The sequence below is a fragment of the Cynara cardunculus genome, assembly GCF_001531365.2.
Source record: "Cynara cardunculus var. scolymus isolate 2C chromosome LG 12, CcrdV1, whole genome shotgun sequence".
NCBI classification, from domain to species: domain Eukaryota; kingdom Viridiplantae; phylum Streptophyta; class Magnoliopsida; order Asterales; family Asteraceae; genus Cynara; species Cynara cardunculus.
In genome coordinates, this window is record NC_037539.1 from 992,340 (window position 1) to 1,016,074 (window position 23,735).

The window sequence follows — 23,735 nt, forward strand, 5'->3', positions numbered from 1 at the left end:
ATCGATAATAAGAAGTTTTTGAAAAAGTTAATCTTCTGGTTCTACATATTTTTTATCTCTTTTAAAACTCTTTTGAAAATTAATCTTGTGGTTCTACATATTCTTAAAAACATTTTTTTTGTTATTAACCTGAATATCCAACCCGTTATGCGAGCCCATTAATCCCACGACGACCACCCGCTTCAAGGACGGAGTCACCGGATATGAACCTCCGGAGTCACAACATGGTTTTTACATTGGTTTCGTAAATTATACAAATATCAAAATCAAATTTACAAACTTGTAATGCTCTAAAAGTCCGTTTGGTTTGCATGATTGTTTTTGAGTAATTTGGATTTCATGACGGGATTTAGATTGGAATAGATTTGAAATCATTAGTGTGTTTGGTTGTAGAGGATTTGGAATGGAATTTGAATTCATTATTTATAAATAACTTATAGAAATAATTATAAAAATAATTGAATTTCATTTTTATTAATCGATTATTGCAAAACAAATGTTTTAACATTTTTTAGAACCTTATTGCATACAATCCTACGAAATTCCAAGCATTCCCTAAGGATTTCAAAATCCTATGTTTTAAGGATTTCAAATTCGGACAATCCAACAAATCAAACATAGATTGGAATGGATTTAAAATGCAAATCCTCCCAAATTCATTTCATTCCTTCAAACCAAACGGGACCTAAATGTATAGGCTTTTCTTAAATACAATTTTTCTCCGGATTATGTTTTTTCAAATGTATTTTAACACAAGAAATAAGTCACCGAACGGTTTGCTTTCCAGGTTCAAATACAAAGAGGAATAAAAATTCTCTTGTGGCCACGGAGGTTCAAATGCGGTGACTCCGGGCTATCTGCAAAGCAGGTGGTCGCCCTGAAATTAGTCGGCTCGCATAGCAGGTTTGATATCCAGGTTAATAAAAAAAAGGTCACCGAACGGTTTGCTTTCCATTAAAGAATCCGAGTCTGGTCCCAAGCTTTCTTCCTTTCCGTTATAATATGGATTACATTACTGATATATAGTTACGCACAACCTTTTAATACAAATAACGTATTATTTTCATCTTAAAATATGTCTAAAAAAATGTTGTATTTTTCATATAACAAATTTCAAATTCAAAATGTTGTTAAGATTCATGATTTTATTCCCATTATTTTTGCCTAAATAAACGTATGGAGCAAATGTGTAACATAAAGATTCTCTCATCTCAATGAGATAACTCATTTAGAAGCCTAGGTGAATTCCCCTATCACTTTCTTTATCCAATTTGTCTTCATTCTTTAAATTTGTTTTATTAGGGTTTTTCAATCGTTACACCATTTTCAAGAACTGAAATTACACAGCACAGCAAATATACAACTGCTACTGCATAAATTACAAGATTTTACAGCATTTTTGATCAGGGTTTCATGATTACTGCTCGGGAACAAAGGTATTATCTTGTATTTTAGCAAGATTCGATGCAATTGCTGCTTCTTTGTTTCCCCCAATTTAAACCCCACATCCCCATGAAGCACTTCTCTAGGAGAAAAAGCCAGATTGCTTCATTTTGAGAAACAATTGCTTTTTACGGTACGTTTTTTTAATTTTCTTAGAAACTATACAAATTAGGATCGTTATTGCATTCGTAATTGTATATTATTATTATTATATGAGTTTATATAAAAAGAATGAATCGAAGAACTCGTTAGAAACGTGAAGCTTTTGTTGTTTGTTTATTGACGTATGTTGCGTAAAGGTTATGAGAAATGAGACGTTAATACATTTTGTATGTATATTTTAACACATTTTTGTGTTGATTGTTTAAATGTTGAATAAACGATTTATATTATGTAAATTGTAAGCTCAATGTGATTGTGTTCATACAAATTTTTATGGTATTTGCTAATGTATGTATGTATGTATGTATGTATGTATGTATGTGTGTATGTGTGTATGTGTGTATGTATGTATGTATGTATGTATGTATGTATGTATGTATGTATGTATGTATGTGTGTATGTATGTGTGTATGTGTGTGTATGTGTGTGTGTGTATGTATGTATGTATGTATGTATGTATGTATGTATGTGTGTGTGCGCAAAAGACCCGTAAACCTAACCCACGATGATGACAAATTTGTTGTTTACTAAGTTTAGTGATTTATAACAGGTTTGAATAACTGTCAAGGATAACTAATGGCTACGAAATTTAAGAATTGCATCACACTATGTTGCACCAGAAAACCCTCGGTAAGAGTTTCTCCATTCCAACGTTCTATTTCGGTTAACAGTACAAGCATGCGTATATACATTTCGATGTTTATACATATCGTCTAAAATCTCTATGAATATGGTATGTGTTAAGTGGTGCACATTTATGACAATGGGTAATAGTTTATGAACATTATTCACCAATCAGTATTTTTGTTTATCACAATAACACTGCATTAGTTGTGCAGTTTCATGCTAAATGTCACATACTGCAAATAGTATCCATAGAATTCATAGTGTTCACATATTGTTTTTTTGGGAAATCCGTTGGCATTCGGGTCAGTTTACGTCCACTTCATCAAATTCGACTCTTAAGTTAAAAGTCAGACAAACATCTAATGGTACTGAAAAGTTTCGAACTGATGAATACTAGATAACAAACTCAAAAATCTTACCAATTAAATTACCTGGAAAGTTAAATTCACACATTGCTCATGCGAAAACCCAAAAAATTTGGAAGCTCAAAAGGATTATGTCTATACATGGGAATATAGTAGAGTTGTTCACAAACGGGATGACTCGTTAGACTCGTCCTGTCCGGCATGTTAGAAAAGCGGATTTGGGTTATCATTGTTGAAGAAATTAGTGGGTTTGCACTGACTTGTTAAAATTAATGGACGAACATTTACATGGGCAATTGAAGAAAATATTTTATCATAAATAATTTTATAATAGTTAACTTTTATAATTAAAATTCACAAATAAAATTGAAAATTCTTAATATTTATCAATTCTTATTTAATTATGACTCCCGATAATAACATTTTTTAAAAATCTTAAATTTGAAAATATAATTACCTCAATTGATCAATTCCTTATTATCTCATGAGGAAATTGCATGAAAAAGTAATGTACTTTAACTTGATTCCTATTTTGGGTAATGTACTTTCAAAACTTCTATTTTGGTACCTAAGATGTAAAATTTTAAACATTTAAGTACCCGGATAAACGGTTGAAGCATTAACCAGTTATCATGTTGATGTCTCGATTGATGTCGTATCCAACTCAATATTATTTGCTAACATGGTTAGTGGCATGATTTTTTTTTAAATCTAAAATTACTCTCTTTTAAATCTAAAATTAGTCTTTAATTGGTTACTCGGGTACTTAAATATTTAAAACTTTACATCTTAGGTACTAAAATAGAAGTTTTGAAAGTATGTTACCCAAAATAGGAATTAAGTTAAAGTACGTTACTTTTTCATGTAATTTGCCCTTATCTCATTTAGTCATTTTCTTTATTAATATTTCATATTTAGCGAAACAATTTCTTTCTAAAGTATGTATATTGTTATGCATTTTCATTAAAATTTAAAGTTGGAAAAATTGTTATGTATTTTGAATTATTTTACATAACTTGTGATTTTATATAAATTTTGTTTTCATAAAATATAACAAGATTTTTAAGCCCGTGGGCAAACCTGATCCGTTTATAGGGCGGGTATGGTTATGAGTAAGTTCTCAACCCATAAAAACGGGTTTAGTTTTACCATATTAGGCCTGTTGGACAAAAAAATAGGTTAAGCTCAGTCCAGGATCTTAATCAGAATGTTGTTAAAACCCTTGTGGCCATACAGGTTTACCTACTATGACCTAAGCTATTCATTATCAGTTAAAAATTTAGTCGGTACACATAAACTGACCCGAAAAAATATACCGTTATCCAAAAGAATTTATAACATTATTAAATAATATGCATAAGCTTAACCCACTACACCAACAAACCAATTATTTTAGTACATTTCGTGAGGCCACATCATGACAAAGTGGTCAAATGACTTTTGAATAAGTTGAATCAATATCAAACTCCACTAGAGCATCATGATCCATGCGTCACACAAAATAGTATATGTTGAGGGAGATTTAAATAAGAGAATATGAAAACGGTCAAAATTCGTGAGTCGTGACCCGTGATCTTAGATCGTAGTTAAGATCACGTGAATCACATGTGATTTTATAGTAAAATCATGTGATTCGTTTATTTAATTATTGTTCTCGTATGAACCTAACATGACTTTGGGGTCGTTTGTTTACCTCTTAATAGTTTCATTAAGAGGCAACTATGAATCATTAAGAGGTGAATCTTGTTTGGCAAAAAAAAGATCTGCCTCTTAATAACTTTAAAACCTTCTGAATGATTTTGTATTATAGGTATCTCTTAACCATTCAACACTCTAATTTCATTGTAAACAATTACTAAACAATTATATCTCATTTTGCACTATATCATAAAAGTCTCTTAATCATTCTGACCACTTAATCACTCTGCACCAAATCATTCAACAACTGTCAAACATCCCCTTTATGTATGTATATATTAAATCAATGTGAAATTGACTCAAATAGTCATTCCACTCATTCAAATTGGTTTCCTAGCCATTCATCTCCTTTGTTTACCCAAATGTCCTTACATCCACAATATCCGCATCCGCAATTTTGCGGACCAAGATTAAAAAAAAATCAAATTCCACAAGTTTAGCAAGTGGCACAATCGCAATTGTGTACCAAAGTTGAACCTGATAAATTTTTTCTGTCTTTTAGCCGGGTTTGCAATATTACGAACATAATAACATTTAAGTAAACTTAAAAGAAAAATGACTAGAAAACCAATTTAAATATTTAATTCAATTTCCCAAAATCGAATTATAGTATACCTTTTCCATGTAGTCCGTTAGGAGGTCATAGAAGGCGTTAGACAATGCTAAATTGGGGTAGTCAACAACTCAACAAAACTTGAAAGTCAAACTTTATATACGTAAAATAATATTTAATAAAATGAAATTAAATTAAAGAAATTACGTAATATATTTTTAATACTTCTTAACGAGTAAATGAATGACATGAAACTAAAAGAATATTTAAAGATATGATATGATGACAATAATTAATTAAATAAAAAATGTTTCATAGCCTCAATTATTTCCAATTTTGTTGTATAAACAAATAATAAATAATATAAAAAAAGTCAATAGTTATTCGATGGAACTTTCTATATGTGGCCTATAACAATTATGATGGCTTTTAAATGGCTAGAATGGACAACCAAAAGGATAAGAGTCATACGTCTATTTATTTATTCTAACTTTCATATTATTTATATATGTATATATATAAAGAGATGAACAATCAAATACAAATCATTTATATTTATATAAATCGTATAAATTATTTTTATCCGTCGATTTCATTGTTTAATCTTATAAATTTTTTTATGAAATTGTTTAACCTTATCAAATTGTTTCATACAATTTTTTTATGAAGGTGTTTCATATATGGTTATGAAATTGTTTCATATAATACTTATGAAATTTTAGTAAAACAATTTCATGTATTTCTCTAAAATTAATATAATATCAATGATTAACACCATCTTCTATAAAAATGATTAATTAACCTCTCAATTACAAAAAAAATGAACAAAAAAAAATTATGATTGATTGAATGGGGTTTGTACAATTTGTACAAATAACGTGGTTTGCAAAGTAAACCTCATGTGTGTGTGTGTATATATATATATATATATTTATTTATTTATTTATTTCTTTATTTATTGATTAACCTGGATTCCAACCCGCTATGAGAACTGACTAATCCCAGAACGACCATCCGCTTCGCGGCTAACCCGGAGTCATCGCATTTTAACCACGGTAGCGACAAAGGGATTTTTTACTCCTTATTGAATTTGAACCTGAAACTTTCAGACACTTTTGATCTTTGAAACTCAAGCTTAAACTAATCAGGTACCACATTTGTGGTTTTCATTGTTATATTTTACGCATATAATATCAGAAAAAATGTATTTTATATTACAAACACTTTAACTTTATATATATATATATATATATATATATATATATATATATATATTAAAATATTGATTAAATGAAAGTGACAAAAGAATAAATTATATAAAAATAATTGTTTGAAAAATATTAAAAAATTGATGAATATAATTGTCCCAACTTGAATAGTTGTGTCTTCAATTCTTTCTATGGTATGTATTTTACTTGGAAATGAATAAGATAGAATTTGTCTAAATATAACTATATAAGATAGTTCTTAGGTTTAATATTTAAATAATATTATAAGGGTATCCGTGTAATGCAGCGATATATCTCGATTTTAATGTTTTATTTTATTCAGTCGATATAATACAGTTTTATGTGATTTTTAGAAAACGATAATATTTTTATTTTTGAATGAAATATAAATTTGAAAAAAAAAGTATTAATATTAGTATTAAATTAATTATTTAAAAGCTATAGTTTTTCATATAATTTATTTAATTTATTTTTTATTATAATTTAATTTGGATTCAATAACAATGTAATTTATTTTTGTTTAATAATATAAATTTTTATAATGATGGTAATTAAATATTATGTTAAAACCCAATGATATCCTAATTATATTTTAATTTTATATATTTAAAATAAGATCTTTAATGTATTTGATTATGTTTATTTGAAGTTAGTTACGCGAATTCAAAAATAGAGTTTTAATAAGTTGCATTTACGCACAATTTACTTATAATATTGCATTTTAAGTAATATGCATCAATAAACAATACTTCATGCATAAAAATGATTTTTAAGAGTTTTTGTCAAATAGTTTATAGTATAGATAATAAAATATATTATTATAATATTACATGTTAATTTTAAATATTATGTATGATAGTTAAGAAATGTCGGCTCGTATAACGGGTTAGATATCCAGGTTAATAAAAAAAAGTAATTATAAAACAAAATAAATTAATTAATAATTATATTGGACACATATATACAGCATACACATACATAAAAAGACATAGTTACTTACGTTTCTTCAAAAAAATTGCAACAAATAAAGCTTGATGCCTCTCACGCTATTCCTATGTACTGAAAATGAGTCATTTTCTGGTTTCTTCCAACACTTTACAAAAGGGATAGCTTTATAAGCGTCGTGTTTTACTTATACGTATATTTGAAAGTTATTATCTGATATTTAATCAACAGTATTAGATAACTAATAGTAGTAAAATGTGTATAAAAGTAGTATTTGATTATGAAGTTATAGAAATTAGATAATAAGTTGCCGATATCATCTTCAATTGAGACGCTAAATCTTACAGGAAAATTAAATTCTACGTCATATAAATCTAATGCGGATACTAAATTTGGTGCAATGAATAGTACCATACTAAATTTGGTGTAACTCTATTTATTTACAACAAATTTTTTGTTATTATTTTTGACAATTACAATTTTGGTCCCTCATGTTTGAGATATATATATATATATATTATTATTTTAAACTGTTAAATTTTAATAGATTTTAAATATTTATATTTAAATCAGTTTAAATTTTGATAATTAAAGATTATGTATTATTAAACAATACATATTTGTAAATAATATAAAACATGATACATAATTTCTATTATTAATTAATTTGAAAGGTATTTGTACAATATAGCGAGATACATCTCGGTTTTAGTGTTTTGTTTTATTATTTGTTTCTGTCGATTTTATAAAACGATTTTGTGGTTTTGAAAAGGCGATAACGTTTTTATTTATTTAATAAATATAACTTGAAGATGTATTAAATTTTTTGAAAAAAAAAATATAAATATTAGTATCAAATTAACTATTTAAAAATTATCATTTTTTATAATTTATTCTTTTTATTATAATTTAATATAAACTTAATAACGAAGTAATTTATTTTTTGTTTAATAATACAAGTTTTTATAAAAACAATAATTAAGTATTATCTTATGACTTAATGATTATTCTAATTATATTTTAGTTTATTTATATTTAAAATGAGATGTTTATTTTTATTTGATTATATTTATATGTTGTTAGTTACACGGATCAAGCATAAAGCTTTAATAAGCTGTATTTATGCATATTTTATTTTGAATTTTGAATTTTAAGTTATATGTATTAATAAACACTATTTTATACATAAAAATGGTTTCTAAAGTTTTGTCAAATGGTTTATAATACAGTATAGATATTTAATGATAAAACCTTTTAACTTGATGTAAAAAATATATAGATATAATTTGAAATTTTAATAAATGTAAACATATTGTTGAAAGTTTTTATAAGAGTAAACTACAAAATTGCTTCCTACAGTTTGTCATAAATAGCACTGTTTTTTCGTTGTAGATTTGAAATTACAAGATGGTCACGATGGTTTGTGAAAATGTTAGGATTTGATTTTCTATCTAATGGTCGTTAATTTTTTTTAAATAAGAGACATATTAACCACATGGCCAAATCATAAAATCAATCTTGATTGGATAAAAGACAAAAAAAATGATAAATGACAAAAATGCCCCTCACAAACCGAAATTTTTAATGGCTGATATAGAAATGGACCAAATCTGAACGTTTTTACAAACCACGACAACATTCTTGTAATTTCAAACTACAGGGACGAAAAGTGTTATTTTCGACAAATCTCAGAAACCGAATCTGTAGTTTACTTTTTTTGAAATTAAAAGTAAAAAATATACACTTTCAATATTTGTGTAAGATAGACGAATGACCATGTGAAAAATATGAGTTTTAGTGAGAAGCGTAAGAAATGATATGAATCCTTGAATTGTGTTTGATACGAAAATTAATTTCGTACATCTCGATGTATCTCATTACTGTTAATTTTCAATTGAATTGATCCAAATATGAAGATCCATTCTTACTTTTCTTACCGACAACCCAAATTTGATTTCACCCTTTAAAAATGACTTGTTATTTACATTGAATATCGTACTATGTTTTTTTAGAATTTAATATCTATACTATATTATAGAACATTTAACAAAAACTTTTAAAAACCATTTTTTATGCATTAAGTACTGTTTATTGATGCAGATTACCTAAAATTCAAAATTACAAGTAGATTGTACGTATGTACTACTTATTAAAGCTCTATATTTGAATTCGTGTAACTAACTACAGATAAACATAATCAAATAGTGGATAGGTATCTCATTTAAATATAAAAATTGTAAAATATATTTAAGATAATTGCTGAATTCTAACAATTTACTAACTATTATCTTCATAAAAAAAATATTAAACTAAAAATGAATGACATCATTATTAAATCTAAATTAAATTATAATAAAAAAATAAATTAAAAAAAAAACAAAAACTTTTAAATATTTAATTTTATACTAAAACCAATATATTTTTTTTTTAAATTTTACGATACTTTCAAATTTATATTTTATTCAAAAAAATAAAAAAATTGTCGTTTTACAGTACCACATAAAATCGTATTATAACATCGACGAAGACAGAATAACACAAAACTTTAGAAATCGAAATGTATCCCGTTGTATTACGTAAGTATCTTTGTAATTATCTATTAATATATTTTTGATAGATTATTTATTTATTGAAATTATTGTTTAAAAAATTTAATAAATAAAATAAACATTATTGTACGTTTTTTAGTGTGTTAGACGGAAGATAGAGCCATGGGAAAAGATGGGGCGGTCATAGTCATAACCGTAACCTTTCCAATAAACGGAAAAAGGAATCAAATAGGGAGCGCATAATCCGCGAGCCGGCCAAGGTTGGTGTGCGCCCAATCGAGTCCATAGAGACCCCACCGCCCTCAGCCAACGACCTAACCACCTTCTTTTATTCTCTTTCCTCCTCCTCTAAAACCGCGTTCAATCTTTTGTTTTTGTTTTTTTTTTTTATTATCTCATTGCTTCCACCGTCTGGAAGTTTAATTTTAGTCCCTAATGTTTGTAATTGTTAACGAATATCGTTCTTCAATTTTAAAAACTTGTATTTGATCATTCATATTTTTTAGAGGGTGTTTGGAATTGTTTATAAAAACAACTTATTGACTTATTTTGGTGTAACACCGGTAATAAACACTTTTGAGTGTTTTGATAAACAATTTATACCGGTGTCAAACCGGTAATAAGGAGCTTTTTGAATAAGTTAAACTCTTCTGACTTATAATAAGTTGAGAAGTGTTTTTGTAAAAAAAAGTATAAGTTGTTTCAAATAAGCAATCCCAAACACCCCCTTAATTTCAACGGTTTTAGTTCTTTTGTGTAATGGTCGTTAGCTCTTTTTGTTAAGTCAAATTAAATGAGGGGTATTTTAGTCTTTTTTATTATATTTAAATAGAAAAAAAAATATACTATGTTTTTAATTTTGAATTGTAAAAAAGAAGGAAAAACGAAGGACGATGGTTATACTTTTTTTTTATTTCTTTTTTTTTCTTTTACAAGTTATAATTGAAAATTTAAAATTTTTTTATTTTATTTTAATATAACATTGAGAAAATAGGAAAAATGACTAAAATGCCCCTTATTTAATTGGACTTCATGAAATAAGTTGAAGATTGTTAGATAGAGAGACCAAAACTGTTTAGAATCGACAAACGTGATGGACTAAATATGAGTTTTCAAAATTTAGGGACAATCTCTGTTGAAAATTACAAAGATTAGGGACCAAAATTGAACTTCACTCTAATAATAACAATACACATTTTATGGTAAAAGTATATATATCTCTTTGTTTTAAGGAGTTGTCTATGAAACATTTATCAGGTAAACACTTAACGTATGTCACTGAATTACCTTTCGTATGAGCATCGCAAACACAAAATTTTGCCCCATAAGAAGCATAACAAGAATTAAAAATACTGAAGCTAGTCCTTTTGTCCAACTAGTCCTTAATCCCGTGTACTGGTGTAATCCCTTTCTTCAATTACGAGTCTTTAAAGTCTAAACCTGCAAATACTGTTATCGTTTTCACAATGTTAATCTTGTAATAAAATATGTAATATTGTAATACTGATAATATCATGACAATACATATACAGTAAGTAGACATATATCTTAAAATAATATATCTAACTTTAGACCCATCAAATAATAATTTTCACTTGGTCCCACACGTATATTATCTAACTTGTTATAACAGATTTTCATGGCTTGATTACATAAATCCTGAGACTATGAGTTTGCACTGGTCCCATGGTCATTTATAACCAGTCTCGATACGATCAATGGCTCATATACAGGAAATATCATGTAAGAATCTCATAACTATAGTGTGTTTGGTAAACAGAAATAATTGGATATGATTGAATTGAGCAAGACTAGATAATCGAGAGTGGATGAAAAAATGATGGGACGGTGTACAGTTTTTAATTTGACATATGTAGTTTAGTAATTTACCAATTTTATATAATTTATCCGATTTTTGTTGTACCTATTTCTTTGGGACAAAAAATCAATCCCGTTATATCATGTCAAACAAGTTTTTGTTCGATTATATTTTGAGCCACTAAAGTAGCGGCTTAATGACACTTGAACTTTATTCAGTCAGTTATACATGACTATTTACTAGTGGCTTAATGATATAGAAATTGACTTATTCAGTAAGCTTATAGTACGAGTTTTATGCAAAAGGTCAACTTTTTCCCAAACTTATCTCGCCCAATTGAAAAAAACGATCCTTCCATCGATTAAAAACCCTATCAAATAAAAAACTTATACATATACACACACACGGATAATTTGATTTAGATAAATTTAGGGCAAATTGCATGAAAAAATAACATACTTTAACTTGATTCCTATTTTGGCTAACGTACTACCAAAACTTATATTTTGGTATCTAAGATGTAAAGTTTCAAAAATTTAAGTATCCTGGTAACCGGTTGCAACATTACCCGTGTACTTAAACATTTAAAATTTTACATCTTAGATACCAAAATAAAAGTTTTAAAAATGCATCATCCAAAATAAAATTCAAGTTAAAATATATTACTTTTTCATGTAATTTGTTTTAATATTCAATGAGAAACAACCAAATAGTCATATTTTATGTCCCTTGAAAAGTGGATTGAAAAAGAACTATTTTTTCTCTGAAATGTCATATAAATGCATCGAAAGTCTAACCATGGTTAGTTCATTATGTTATAAATAGAGCCGTACTTTATCCTCAGGCCTCACACAGACGTGGCTGGCCCGATACCCTTCTCCTGTTCATCAGCAGCTGATTTTGCACCCGCACATAAACACCTGTCACGCCTTTAATCCGCATTAACAAGGTTTATGCAACTCCAAATCAACAAATTCATCATCAGAATTCATTCATTTACGACATTAATTTGCATTTGTTCTGATCGTCGGTGGTTATGGATTTCTGTTTCATCTTCTTTTAGTTTTCCGATCATTCATCGATCGAGATATGATCTAATGACAAACATATAGTTATGAATCCGATCTGATATTAGATGTATAATTGAAAGTGTTTTACATGTTAATTGTACATTAATTTGATGGAATTTGCTTTCTCTCGCTGGATTTCGTGAAATTCTCAGGTTGTGGAAGATATGGCAACTAATGGTTACACATGCGACGACGCCATTGAAGGACTGAAGAAGCTTCTAAGGTAATTGTATTTTTTTGAATATATGACTGAGTCCAGAGTCCCTTCGAATTCCTGATGATCATTGATGGACAGTTGTTTCTAACTCGTGAACCAATGGATCGGAATTGTCCTGTTTATGAACCTCGAATTGTTAATTCAATTAATTAAATTAATGTTTCGATTTCATCAACGAACGGTTGACCATTATAGCTGCCGTCATCGAACCGTCATCGTACGGGTTCAAATCCCTAGTTCTTTGCAAACTTTCTCTGACGGCCTGACGAATTTTCCGTCGATACTAACGCCGTGATATTTGACGGTTTCACAGTCAGAATAGTGACCTTGAATCGGTCGCGGCCGCAAAGATCAAACAACTTACGGCAGAGTTGGAGGCAACAGAAACCAATGAATTTAACCCGGTGGAGAGGATCCAGAACGGGTTCGCTCGCTTTAAGAAAGAGAAATACGAGTACGTCTGTGTTGTATCTTTTAGGGTACCAAAATCATTGCTCCTCATTTCTGCACATAATCTACTTCATTTTTCTATTGTTGGAAAACTGTACTGCTGTTTCTATATTTTAATTGTAACACTATTATTGATTCCATTTTGTTTTCATCCGGCCTTAAATTCATTAGTTTATCATAAAAATAAAACAACACCCGAGAGAGAAGCATATTATATACAAATTATTGATAACATGAATCATCATATATGAAACTAATTATTCTAGATGTTTTGCAATTGAATTTTCAAGTTTTAAATTATTAGGTTCGATGTCAAAAACATAGGGCAATATTATTTCTCCTTTATCATGCTTCTATTTGTCTTCATGTTTGACTTTTGAGAAAAGAGAGTGTTAGTTTCAACTATTAATAAATTATTTTATTTCAAATAGGTATTTATTGTAAAAGAAATGTTTGGTCAGACATATTAAACAGTAACTAATAAAATTGAAAAAAAAAACTGTTTAATTTTATATAATATAATGAGTTGATTTCTCAAAAATAAATTTTCATTTTTTGTTAGACCGGAGAGAATGAAATTCATTCTCGTTTTAATTTTCTGTCATTTTTATTCCTGTGATAGAACCAAACAGCAACTTAAATTGTTGTACTGGCATCAAAAATAGTGAAATAATATTTAATGTTGCATGACTATTTTTTTTTTTCTTGTGTATGTCAATTTGCATTTTTGGATAAGTTTTAATGAGGATTGCTAATTAGAATAATTTTCTCTTTGATGTAATTAAATTGTATTCTTAAAGTCAAAGATGTATCTTATATTTCATAGGATTATTTTATATGGTATGTTCTAATTTTTATTCCTTAAATTATATCCCATTTGATTTTTTTTTCTGCACTAAAAATGGGATTTGTCCCAAAAATATACATCCTTATCTGTCACTTGATCCTCACAACTGTTTCCTGCATTTTTTTTTTGCAGAACAAACCCCACTTTGTATAGTGAGCTTGCCAAAAGCCAAAGCCCCAAGGTCAGTAGGTCACTCCTCTTTCCCCCTCATGTTTGGTGACTTTGGTCTTCGTTTCAAAATCGATCGCCACCAATGAGGGAACTACACGGAGGAATTCGGTGGCATGGGCCATTAATTCATGATTCCGTTCTAATAGATAAAAATTACGTTTACATGTCAACATATCGTTTCATTAGATGTCCTTGTATTTTTTTAAAACTAAACCAATGACACAAGTTTGTAAGGGTATAGATGGTTGATCTTGATGCCTTTGTACAAAAAGCCCAAGGTTTTAAGTCATGTTTTAACAAATTTCTTGCTTTTCAATTTAAATTTTGGGGATTTTTATATTGCTTTTATGTTTTTTTTTAAATTTCAAAGATAAAGTTTGAACACGGGTTTTTTTTCGTGCAAGACAATAAACCAACTAACAGATCTATAACAATATTATGAAAAGTTTTCATATATTTTTTTCTTCTTATAGTCAAATCGTGTCATAACTTGTAAACTTATACAAGTATGCTAGCTAACTAATTGGCACTAAAATGACCTATAAACGCAACATTAGTTATCATTTTATCTAGTATCATCTAGTTCTTAAGGTAAGATCTTAATCATATTTTTATATATTTTAAAAAATATTGAAATGTTAAATGATGTAATTAAAAAATATAAGTGCTATTTATGTATGCAAATTTATTTCAGTCTGAGTCTTATTTTATTTTATAAATCAATTAAAAATGTCCGATCTACTCATACATCTTATCTTTTCACCCATCTGAATGAATCACGTTAACCAAAAATGATGAAAAACATATTAAAACGACTTTCATATAAAAAATGTGCTGCACTTATGTTTTGAAATTTGATTCTTAGTTAAACTTTAATGCAGTTCTTGGTGTTTGCTTGTTCGGATTCACGAGTTTGTCCATCACACATCCTGGATTTCCAACCAGGCGAAGCCTTTGTGGTTAGAAACATCGCTAACATGGTTCCTCCTTATGATACGGTACATCTTTCAAACTCTATTATTAATTCATTTTCTTTTAGAAAATCAAGAAAATGTATAAGCCATTGCTAATTAATTAATCGTATCATATTTATTTGAAGTCAAACTCATAAGCATCTTTCAAGCATATAATTGCTAACATGGTAATATGTTATCTAGCACATGGTCAGGATATACGTGCCTCCTTTCCTAATTAATTGGAACGTTAATCCACAATCATATTTTAATTCAGTAAATAATGGTCAAAATTCAAACGAGAAACCTAAATAAAAAAACCCTTGAAAATAGAAGTGTTGAATAGCTCTCAGCCTCCCACCATCCCTTTTCGGTATTTTCATTTCATCGACAATTATTTTAAATATTTGACAAATAATTTAATGATATTTGAATTATATGTAAAATTAAATATTGCAATTTTAATATGAAAAAAGAGTATTTTTCTTCCTTCTTATGTAATACTCGTAATCAAATCAGTTGCATCATTTTAGTATATGTATAATTTTTTTTATTAGTCTCTAATTACAATCAAATTAGTTGCATCACTTTCATCTAATTTTAATCAAATTAGCTAACATAAACCATTATAATTAATGATTGAGATTATTAACGTTATTTACATCAAATTGTTTACTCCTTGTCTTCTTATATCTAATTGACCATTTATCTTAAGAATTGTTTAGTTGGTTTTCAATTAAGTTATATATGGATAAAGCTATCTATATAGAGAAAGATGTTTGTATAGATTGTGAATGTTTTATTTGGTAGAAAGCTTGTTTTTTAACTGGAAATGGCTGGTTTTAAACAAAATTGGTTTTTTGCATATATAAAGTTTATTCTTAGATGAATACTGAAAGTCACTTTATATCATTAAGCCAATAACAAACAGTCATGTATAACTGACTGAATAAATTGTGAGTCTCCATTAAGCTCATTAAGCCGCTAACAAACATCCCCTTAGTTGATTTAACCAAAATGGCATGGTTATAATTATAGATTTCTTGATTTAAACATGTAATTGAAAATTTCAAAAAAAACATTCCGATGGTTTTGGCCAACTTTTCTATTCCAACAAATACAATAAGAAGTGTGAAAATAAAACAGTTGACTTTAATCTGACTTGAAATTAGAAGTGGTTACTTTAAATAATAGTTGATATATATACATGGCTTAATAATTGTCGGATTGCTTATTGCTTTGTTGACAAATGCAGGTGAAACACTCAGGAGTGGGGGCAGCGGTTGAATATGCAGTACTGCATCTAAAGGTGATTTTGAAACCCCATTGAATTTTATAAATCTTCATGCACAGTAACTAGATTCAACTTTTTATATTTATTGAAAAGTAAAAGCTATTATCTCCTTACTATCAACATGATAATTATCTACATTGAATTTAGAGTAAATTACAGATTTAGCCCCTATGGTTATATAGGAATTACGGATTAGGTCCCCTTACAAAATAATTACATCTATGACACCGTAGTTTCACTTTTGTTGCGGATTGGTTCCTTGCTTTAACTCTACTAATCGTTATTCCGTTAAATCAAGGAAATTTTTGTCTTCTTACATTTTTTATTTTCTTTTTATTTAAAAGATAATAAAGTTATATAGTTTATATTAAAAAATACCCGTTAAATCAAGAATATTATAATTTTTCACTTTTCTCTTTTAAGAAATTAAAATTATATATAATAAATTACTAGAAGAGCAGTCATGCAATGCAGCGAGATATATCTTGATTTTAGTGTTTCGTTTTATTCTTTCTTCGTCGATGCTATAATACGATTTTATGTGATACTGAAAAATCGATAAATGTTTTTCATTTTTGAATAAAATATAATTTTGAAAGTATCATACTTTTTTTTTTAAATGTATCAATTTTAGTATTAAATTAAATATTTAAAAGTTTTTTTTGTGTAATTTCTTTGATTAAAGTTCATATTATAATTTAAATTTAATAATGATGTCATTTATTTTTGGTTTAATAATATAAAAATAAGAATAAATATTTTATTAGAATTCAATAATTATCTTAAATATATTTTAGATTTTTTATATTTGATATAAGATACCTATCCAGTATTTGATTATGTTTATTTGCAATTAGTTACATGAATTCAAACATAAAGCTTTAATAAGTTGTAGATACACACAATTTACTTGTAATTTTGAATTTTAAGTAATATGCATCAATAAACAGTACTTAATGCATAAAAAATGGTTTTAAAAAGTTTTTGTCGAATATTTTATAATATAATATAGATATCTAATACAAACTATATATCTCTATCATTATTTTTAAATAAAAATGAAAAAGAAAAGACAAAAGGCAAAAGTTTCATTGATTTAACAAAGTAACCATTAGTAGAATTATGACAATAGACCCAATTTCTAACAAAGAGAAACTACGTTAACTATTAATATGATTATTTTGTCGGGAGGATCCAATCCATAATTTCTATATAATTATAAATGCTGAAATTTGTAATTTACTCTTGAAATTAAGAAAAGCAGTATATTTTAAAGGCTATAAAGTCAAAGAAATGACCATTAAATATGAGAAAAAGACGTGCCTTATGGACCCTAACTTTATTCCATTTAGTGGTAGTTGGGTTTGTCGCCTTTTAGTAAAGGAGGTTTCCGTGGTGGTAGGATGGGGTGGTGTAGAATGGAGACAATTGGCCAACTCCCACTTCACATACCTCTTTTTAGTCCCATATTTAGGAATATGCTCATCATATATGCTTATGAGTCAAAAAGAACTCATGGGTTAAAGGGTATCCAAATTATTGAGTAAGTCTAGTTGTCTATAAATTTGGAGATCAATCCATATCTGAATTTCAGAAAGATAGACTTTTTAATCAAAGATAAGGTACTACGAGCATTTTTTCAGAATGATTCTATAAGAATTTTACTTTAGTACGTTTTTTTTTTGTTAGAAAATAAGATAATAAAGGAAGAAAAGTAGAGCGAAGACAATGATTAGGACATGATTTATCACTGTCTTTAGGATATTATTAGCCCCCGCTATCAAAGTTGTTTGGGTTTCTCTGGATTACTTAATTAATAAGACATATTCAAACAACTAAACGTGTTCTTCAATGGACACTTATGCAAAAAGTTATATGAAGAGGAGAGGATTAAGAGAAATTAAAATGTTGAGAGAATACACACACATATAGATTTGTGTCTATAACTGATTTGGATAAAGGAAAACTGAAATTAGATTTTATTTAAACCAGATTCCAAGAAAACCCCTATATAAACAACATTCTTTCCCGTCCTAATGCTATCTTTTGACCATTTAATATATGTGTAAAATTCCACACAACAAGCCCAAATATTTCTTAGCTCATCTAATGTCGTAAAAAATTCAATAAGATGTTTAGAACTTATATATCACTCTTACTATGTAGGACAAATTATATGCCTTAAAATATATTTATTTATTTATATATAGAGATAGAGGGGCATTCATATACAACTCTTCTAGATTATACAACCGATCACCACCTATCCACCATAAAATTTTTTTCCTAATTAAAGGTAGTTACAACATATCAAATGGTAATCCTTGATGACCAAATGGACACTCTTATTTGGTTGTAAGGATTACATAATAACTCACATTTCTCTCTCTCTATATATATACATACATATATATATATATATATATATATATATATATATATATATATATATACATACACACACACACAAAAGTAAGATTTCACTATATATTTTCATAATACACTAAGGGGCCGTTTATTAAACACTTATGGTAGTAAGCGCTTACGGGTTCAATTACCTCACCGGGTGAACATAACAAAGACAGAGAATTTGACCCGATAAGAAAGAAGACAATGATCAAGAGTCTTACCTAGTAAATGAGAGTGATGACTATGAGACGGTAAACGCTTACTGGGTTATAAACGTTTATCATTAGTCTATTTTGATGACCGAGAATGATAACCCACAAGATAAACGAGAGTTATGACACTCGCCGGTAAACGCTTACTTGGTAAGTGTTTGATGAACGACCCCTCTTATAAGAACTTATTTTTTTTCTTACAATAACTTTCATTGTGATGCCTCTTTAAAAACATATTCAACATTTTCCCATGCTTTTTTCAAAATTGAGAAACCAAAGTCAAAATCTCATAAACTAATATTTAACTTCAAGCGTCTATTATAGATATTTTTAACATTAATATATCATTAAAGTATTTTAATACTATAAAACTATTTTTCTTTCTTCTTCCATTTAGGCATTATTTGGTAAAATATAAGCTAACTTACTAACTTATATTTTAGGTACATGTTTGGATGATCATAAGCTAACTTAAAAATTATGATTTTTATTTTTTATAATTTGCAATTATTATTTTTGTTCATGAACTAATTCATATTTTAAATACAAACGGCCAAAACAATAAAAAATTATAAACCACAGGGACTGAAACAACAATAAATTGTAAATAATAAGGACGAAAATCACAATTTTTAAACCACATAGACAAAAATCGTAACTTTAACAAACCACATGAAAACTTAATTTACTCTAAAAAGAAAAAAGAAGAAAAAAAGGAAATTCTTAGCCTAGAAAGCTTCCCTTAAACGGTTCGGTTACAATAATAGAACGAGGCTCCACTTTGTTACCTGTCCTTTTAAATCTAAGTACAACTTTGCTTTGCATTAAATTTTCTCTGTCATGGACCACTTAAAAGTCGTTGGTCAATCCAGCACTTTGGGAGGATCAATATTCATCTGCTGTAACTCATAATTTCATTTTATTTTTGTTGAAAAAAAATATCCCCTTCACCATTCTGTACGTACCCATGGTTGTACTTTCATTCAGGTGGAGCATATTGTAGTCATCGGACACAGCTGTTGTGGTGGGATTAAAGGACTCATGTCATTCCCTGACGAGGGACCCACTTCCACGTAAGTTACTATTTACATCATTTTCAACTGATGTCTTTATAAAAACTTATCTTTTATATTTTTTTGTTAAGTTATTTTATACTCGTTAAGTTAATTAACTTAAGTGTTGTTATTTACTTCTATCTTTAATTATAAGATGAAGAAAAATTGTCTCTAAGATTAAAGTTGTCTTTGGGTAATTAGAAATTGTAATAATTATACAATTTTAAAATTGTGTGTTATTTTTATTATAGACATTTCTTTCGGGACGAAGAAAGTATAGAACTCCAACAATGGTAGTTCTTATACGAACTTATTTTGTGGGTTCCATGTATAATATAAGTTAAGCAAATATATATATATATTAATTATTATATTGGTTATAAAAGTCAAGAAAACATATGAAAAACCTAACAAATTGTTATTTCACATCAATTTCAAGGTAAGAATCAAGGTTATGGTACAAGAATTCAAAAAAGGCGAGGTTTTTATGAGAACTACAGTGTTGTTTCTTATAAAAAGCTACACATTTTGCTTATAAAAACTTTGCATTGGATATGCTCTTAGAACTTTTTAACATTTTCTTTAAAATGGAGAAAAATGAATACTTAAAAATTGATGAGTTTTTTTTTTGCCACATACTCTTCAAATGGAGAAAGTAGGAGAGAGTGTGTGAAATTCTTCATATTTAGAAAACTCCCATGTGATAATTACATGAGAGAGAAATATTTTTTTATTATATTCTCACCAGTAAAAAACTTTAAAATTAAATGTTTGGAAGACATAGATATTATGTTATTAAATATATATAATATTTCAATAATATAATTAAAAGTCCTTGAGTTAAATGATCATTTTCCTCATTCAAATGGCCTCCTAACTATTTTTTTCCCGGGTTGACCTAAATGTCATACTTCCGCAATATTGAGGTCTGCAATAGCTAAAAACCAAAAATTCAACACAAATATGCAATTGCGACGGCCATGTCCGCAATTGCGACGTTAAACTAGGTATTGTGAATGTAGTGACATTTGGATCAAATCAAGAGAGAAATGGTTAGGAGACCAATTTTAATGAGGGAAATGGTCATTTAAGCTAATTTCTCTATAATTAATATTGTGATCTTTAAAAAAAGTTATTAAAGTTGAAGGTAGATTTTTTTTAGAGATTTCGAATTTTGGGAAATATGTAAAATTTGAATTTTTATTTTTTATTTTAAAAAATATATTAAAAATGCTCTTAATATTTTTTATTATATTTTATCTACAATAATACAACAAGTTTGTGGTTTGTCTGTGTTGTAAAAGAATAGAAACTAACGACTTATATTTGTTTGCAAATTGAACGGGCATGCAGCCACTTCATAGAGCAATGGGTCAAAATCTGTTTGCCTGCAAAGAGCAAGGTGAAAACAGATTGCAGTGATGACATGGATTTTACAGATCAATGTACCAATTGTGAGAAGGTATGCATCTCACACCAAACTACCCAACTTTTTCATAATTTAAGCAATAGAAAAATATAAAATAAAGAAAATATAGTTGATGGTGGTTGTAGCAGACGGTTATGACCGTTAAAAGCAAATATCATATTAGGTTTATATAAAACGAGGGTAAATTGTCGATTGATATTTTTTTAGTTTTTTCCACCTGTTTTGTCTCATCTAGTCCATGTCTCATGTTGTGTCAAACATAGAACAATGAGTCTTGTCTTGTTTTTTTCAATCAAGTCCAGTCTCATCTACCAAACACAATCTAACAAAACTGATGGACTTGTTGTAAATGATGTTGGAATCCACATCGGCTAGATTTGCACTTATTTTGCTCAATATATGTTGGAATATATCTACTCTCTCCTTAAAAACTTTTTTGGAAAGTAATTTGATGGAATTTCGCATATCTTCACATGGTATCAGATTCAATATCTTCTATCCGAAAGGGTAGAGGCGGACCTTGTTTTTTTCAAGTGGTGGCCTTATTTGACTATAAGAAACAAAGATATGGATAAAAAAAAATTATTCACAAGATCATCATTGTTCTATTGGTCAGTTCTGTGTTTTTCATATGAAAGGTTTTATGTTTGAGTCTTTTATTGCAAATTGTTTCAGAAACATAATAAATCTTAAAGTTAAAAGCTAAAAACTAAGGAAAATGACACAAACTAAGAAAACTTGTGTCATCATTATAGTTTCAAAATATATATGGTTGCATAAAAAAAATGATACGGTGACACCTTTCACGACCCTATAATTTTTTTACAATATGGCGGAGGAACGAAAAGGTGGCCCATGCCACCGTATCCTGCTTAGGGTCTTGGCATTTATACCCGATTAGCCTCATTAGAGGACATGTTGAAATCTCATATCGGCTAGATTCAGATAATTTCTTTTTAATATGTGTTACAGTCTCCCTTCTCTCCCTAACGACTTTTTTAAAGAGTAATATGGATTTCAGATATTTTCACTAGTAATTAACCGATTCATGATTTGTGCAACAAATAAATGCAGGAGGCTGTGAATGTATCATTGGGGAACCTTTTGACATATCCTTTTGTAAGAGAAGCTGTGGTGAACAAACAAGTTTCAATCAAGGGAGCACACTATGATTTTGTGAAGGGAGCTTTTGACCTGTGGAATCTTGATTTTGCCATTTCACCTTCTCTCTTTCAATGACTTTCATTTCCACCACCACATAACAAAACCCTACTCCTACATGTTTTCAATAACTTATATTTGCATAAAGCATTCACAGTCTTGCTTTGCATCAAATTTGTAAAGTTTTTGTTATATCTGTCTTGAGTTCAATTGTATCTGTCTTTTTTTCCATTTGAATAACGGTGTTTTATACGTAATACCTCGTTTTTATCTGATTAATGTTATCGTCATACATGTATTTTTGTTACCGCAAGCTTATACAGTGTTTATTTGCTTTTATTGGCATTAAAGGACATACATATACAATTCTAGAATGTTATATGCACCCTTATTTATGTCAGTATTAGATTAAATCGTGCATTAAAAATGTAAAACATGTCTCGGGTTTGATCCCAGGTAGGCAAGGCAACGGGGAGGGGATTGTAATCCCCGGTCCCGCCCCAGTTTTTAGTAACAGCCCCCAGCCCTGGCCCCGATCCCCGGCGGATACGGGGATTAACATTCCGTCCCCGGTCAAATCTTATGAATAATATCCGTTAGTTTGAGTCTACCGGGGATCCTTGGCCCCGGTCTCAACCCCTGTTTGAGTAACAGCCTCCGGCCCCGATTTAAGTCTACCGGGGATCCCTGGTCCTAAGACCTGTTTTAGCAGGGAATCCCCCCCCCCTGTTCGGGCCGGGTTCCCCATCGAGTTGGGGCAAATCACCATCCTTAATCTCAGGACCCTTTGTCAGCCTTAGTCGTTGACTGGGCCAAAAAATGTCCCTCATATTGGTGTCTTTGGAGGTAGATTCCATATGAAACCGGTTAATATTGTCGGTAATCAACTTTTTATCCGAATAAAAAAACCTTATATAATTTTCTCTAAATCCTATGAAATTGATAAGGTCGTTTTTTGTAAAAATATTTATCAAATTTTATCCATATAAATTAAAATATAACAACTTAATACTAAATAATATTAAAATCGATGTAACTTGAATAATAAATATTTAATAAAATGATTTTTTTTTCTTA

General features: G+C 28.6%; 1 protein-coding gene across 2 annotated transcripts; it reads left to right on the forward strand.

Annotated features, from left to right (window-relative positions):
- The first annotated feature begins 1,394 nt into the window (after positions 1-1,394).
- On the forward strand, positions 1,395-22,995 carry LOC112522793 (carbonic anhydrase 2-like). 2 transcript variants are annotated; one of them, XM_025132100.1, is made up of 10 exons: positions 1,395-1,576; positions 2,156-2,235; positions 12,613-12,683; positions 12,991-13,131; positions 14,107-14,155; positions 15,027-15,143; positions 16,354-16,407; positions 20,001-20,086; positions 21,422-21,530; positions 22,572-22,995. In XM_025132100.1, the coding sequence occupies exons 2-10, from the start codon at positions 2,182-2,184 to the stop codon at positions 22,734-22,736; spliced, it is 846 nt and encodes a 281-aa protein (XP_024987868.1). In that variant the 5' UTR covers positions 1,395-1,576; positions 2,156-2,181; the 3' UTR covers positions 22,737-22,995. The 2 variants fall into 2 exon arrangements, with proteins under 2 accessions (XP_024987868.1, XP_024987869.1); XM_025132101.1 differs by lacking the exons at positions 1,395-1,576; positions 2,156-2,235 and adding an exon at positions 12,238-12,339.
- The last annotated feature ends 740 nt before the right edge of the window (positions 22,996-23,735 follow it).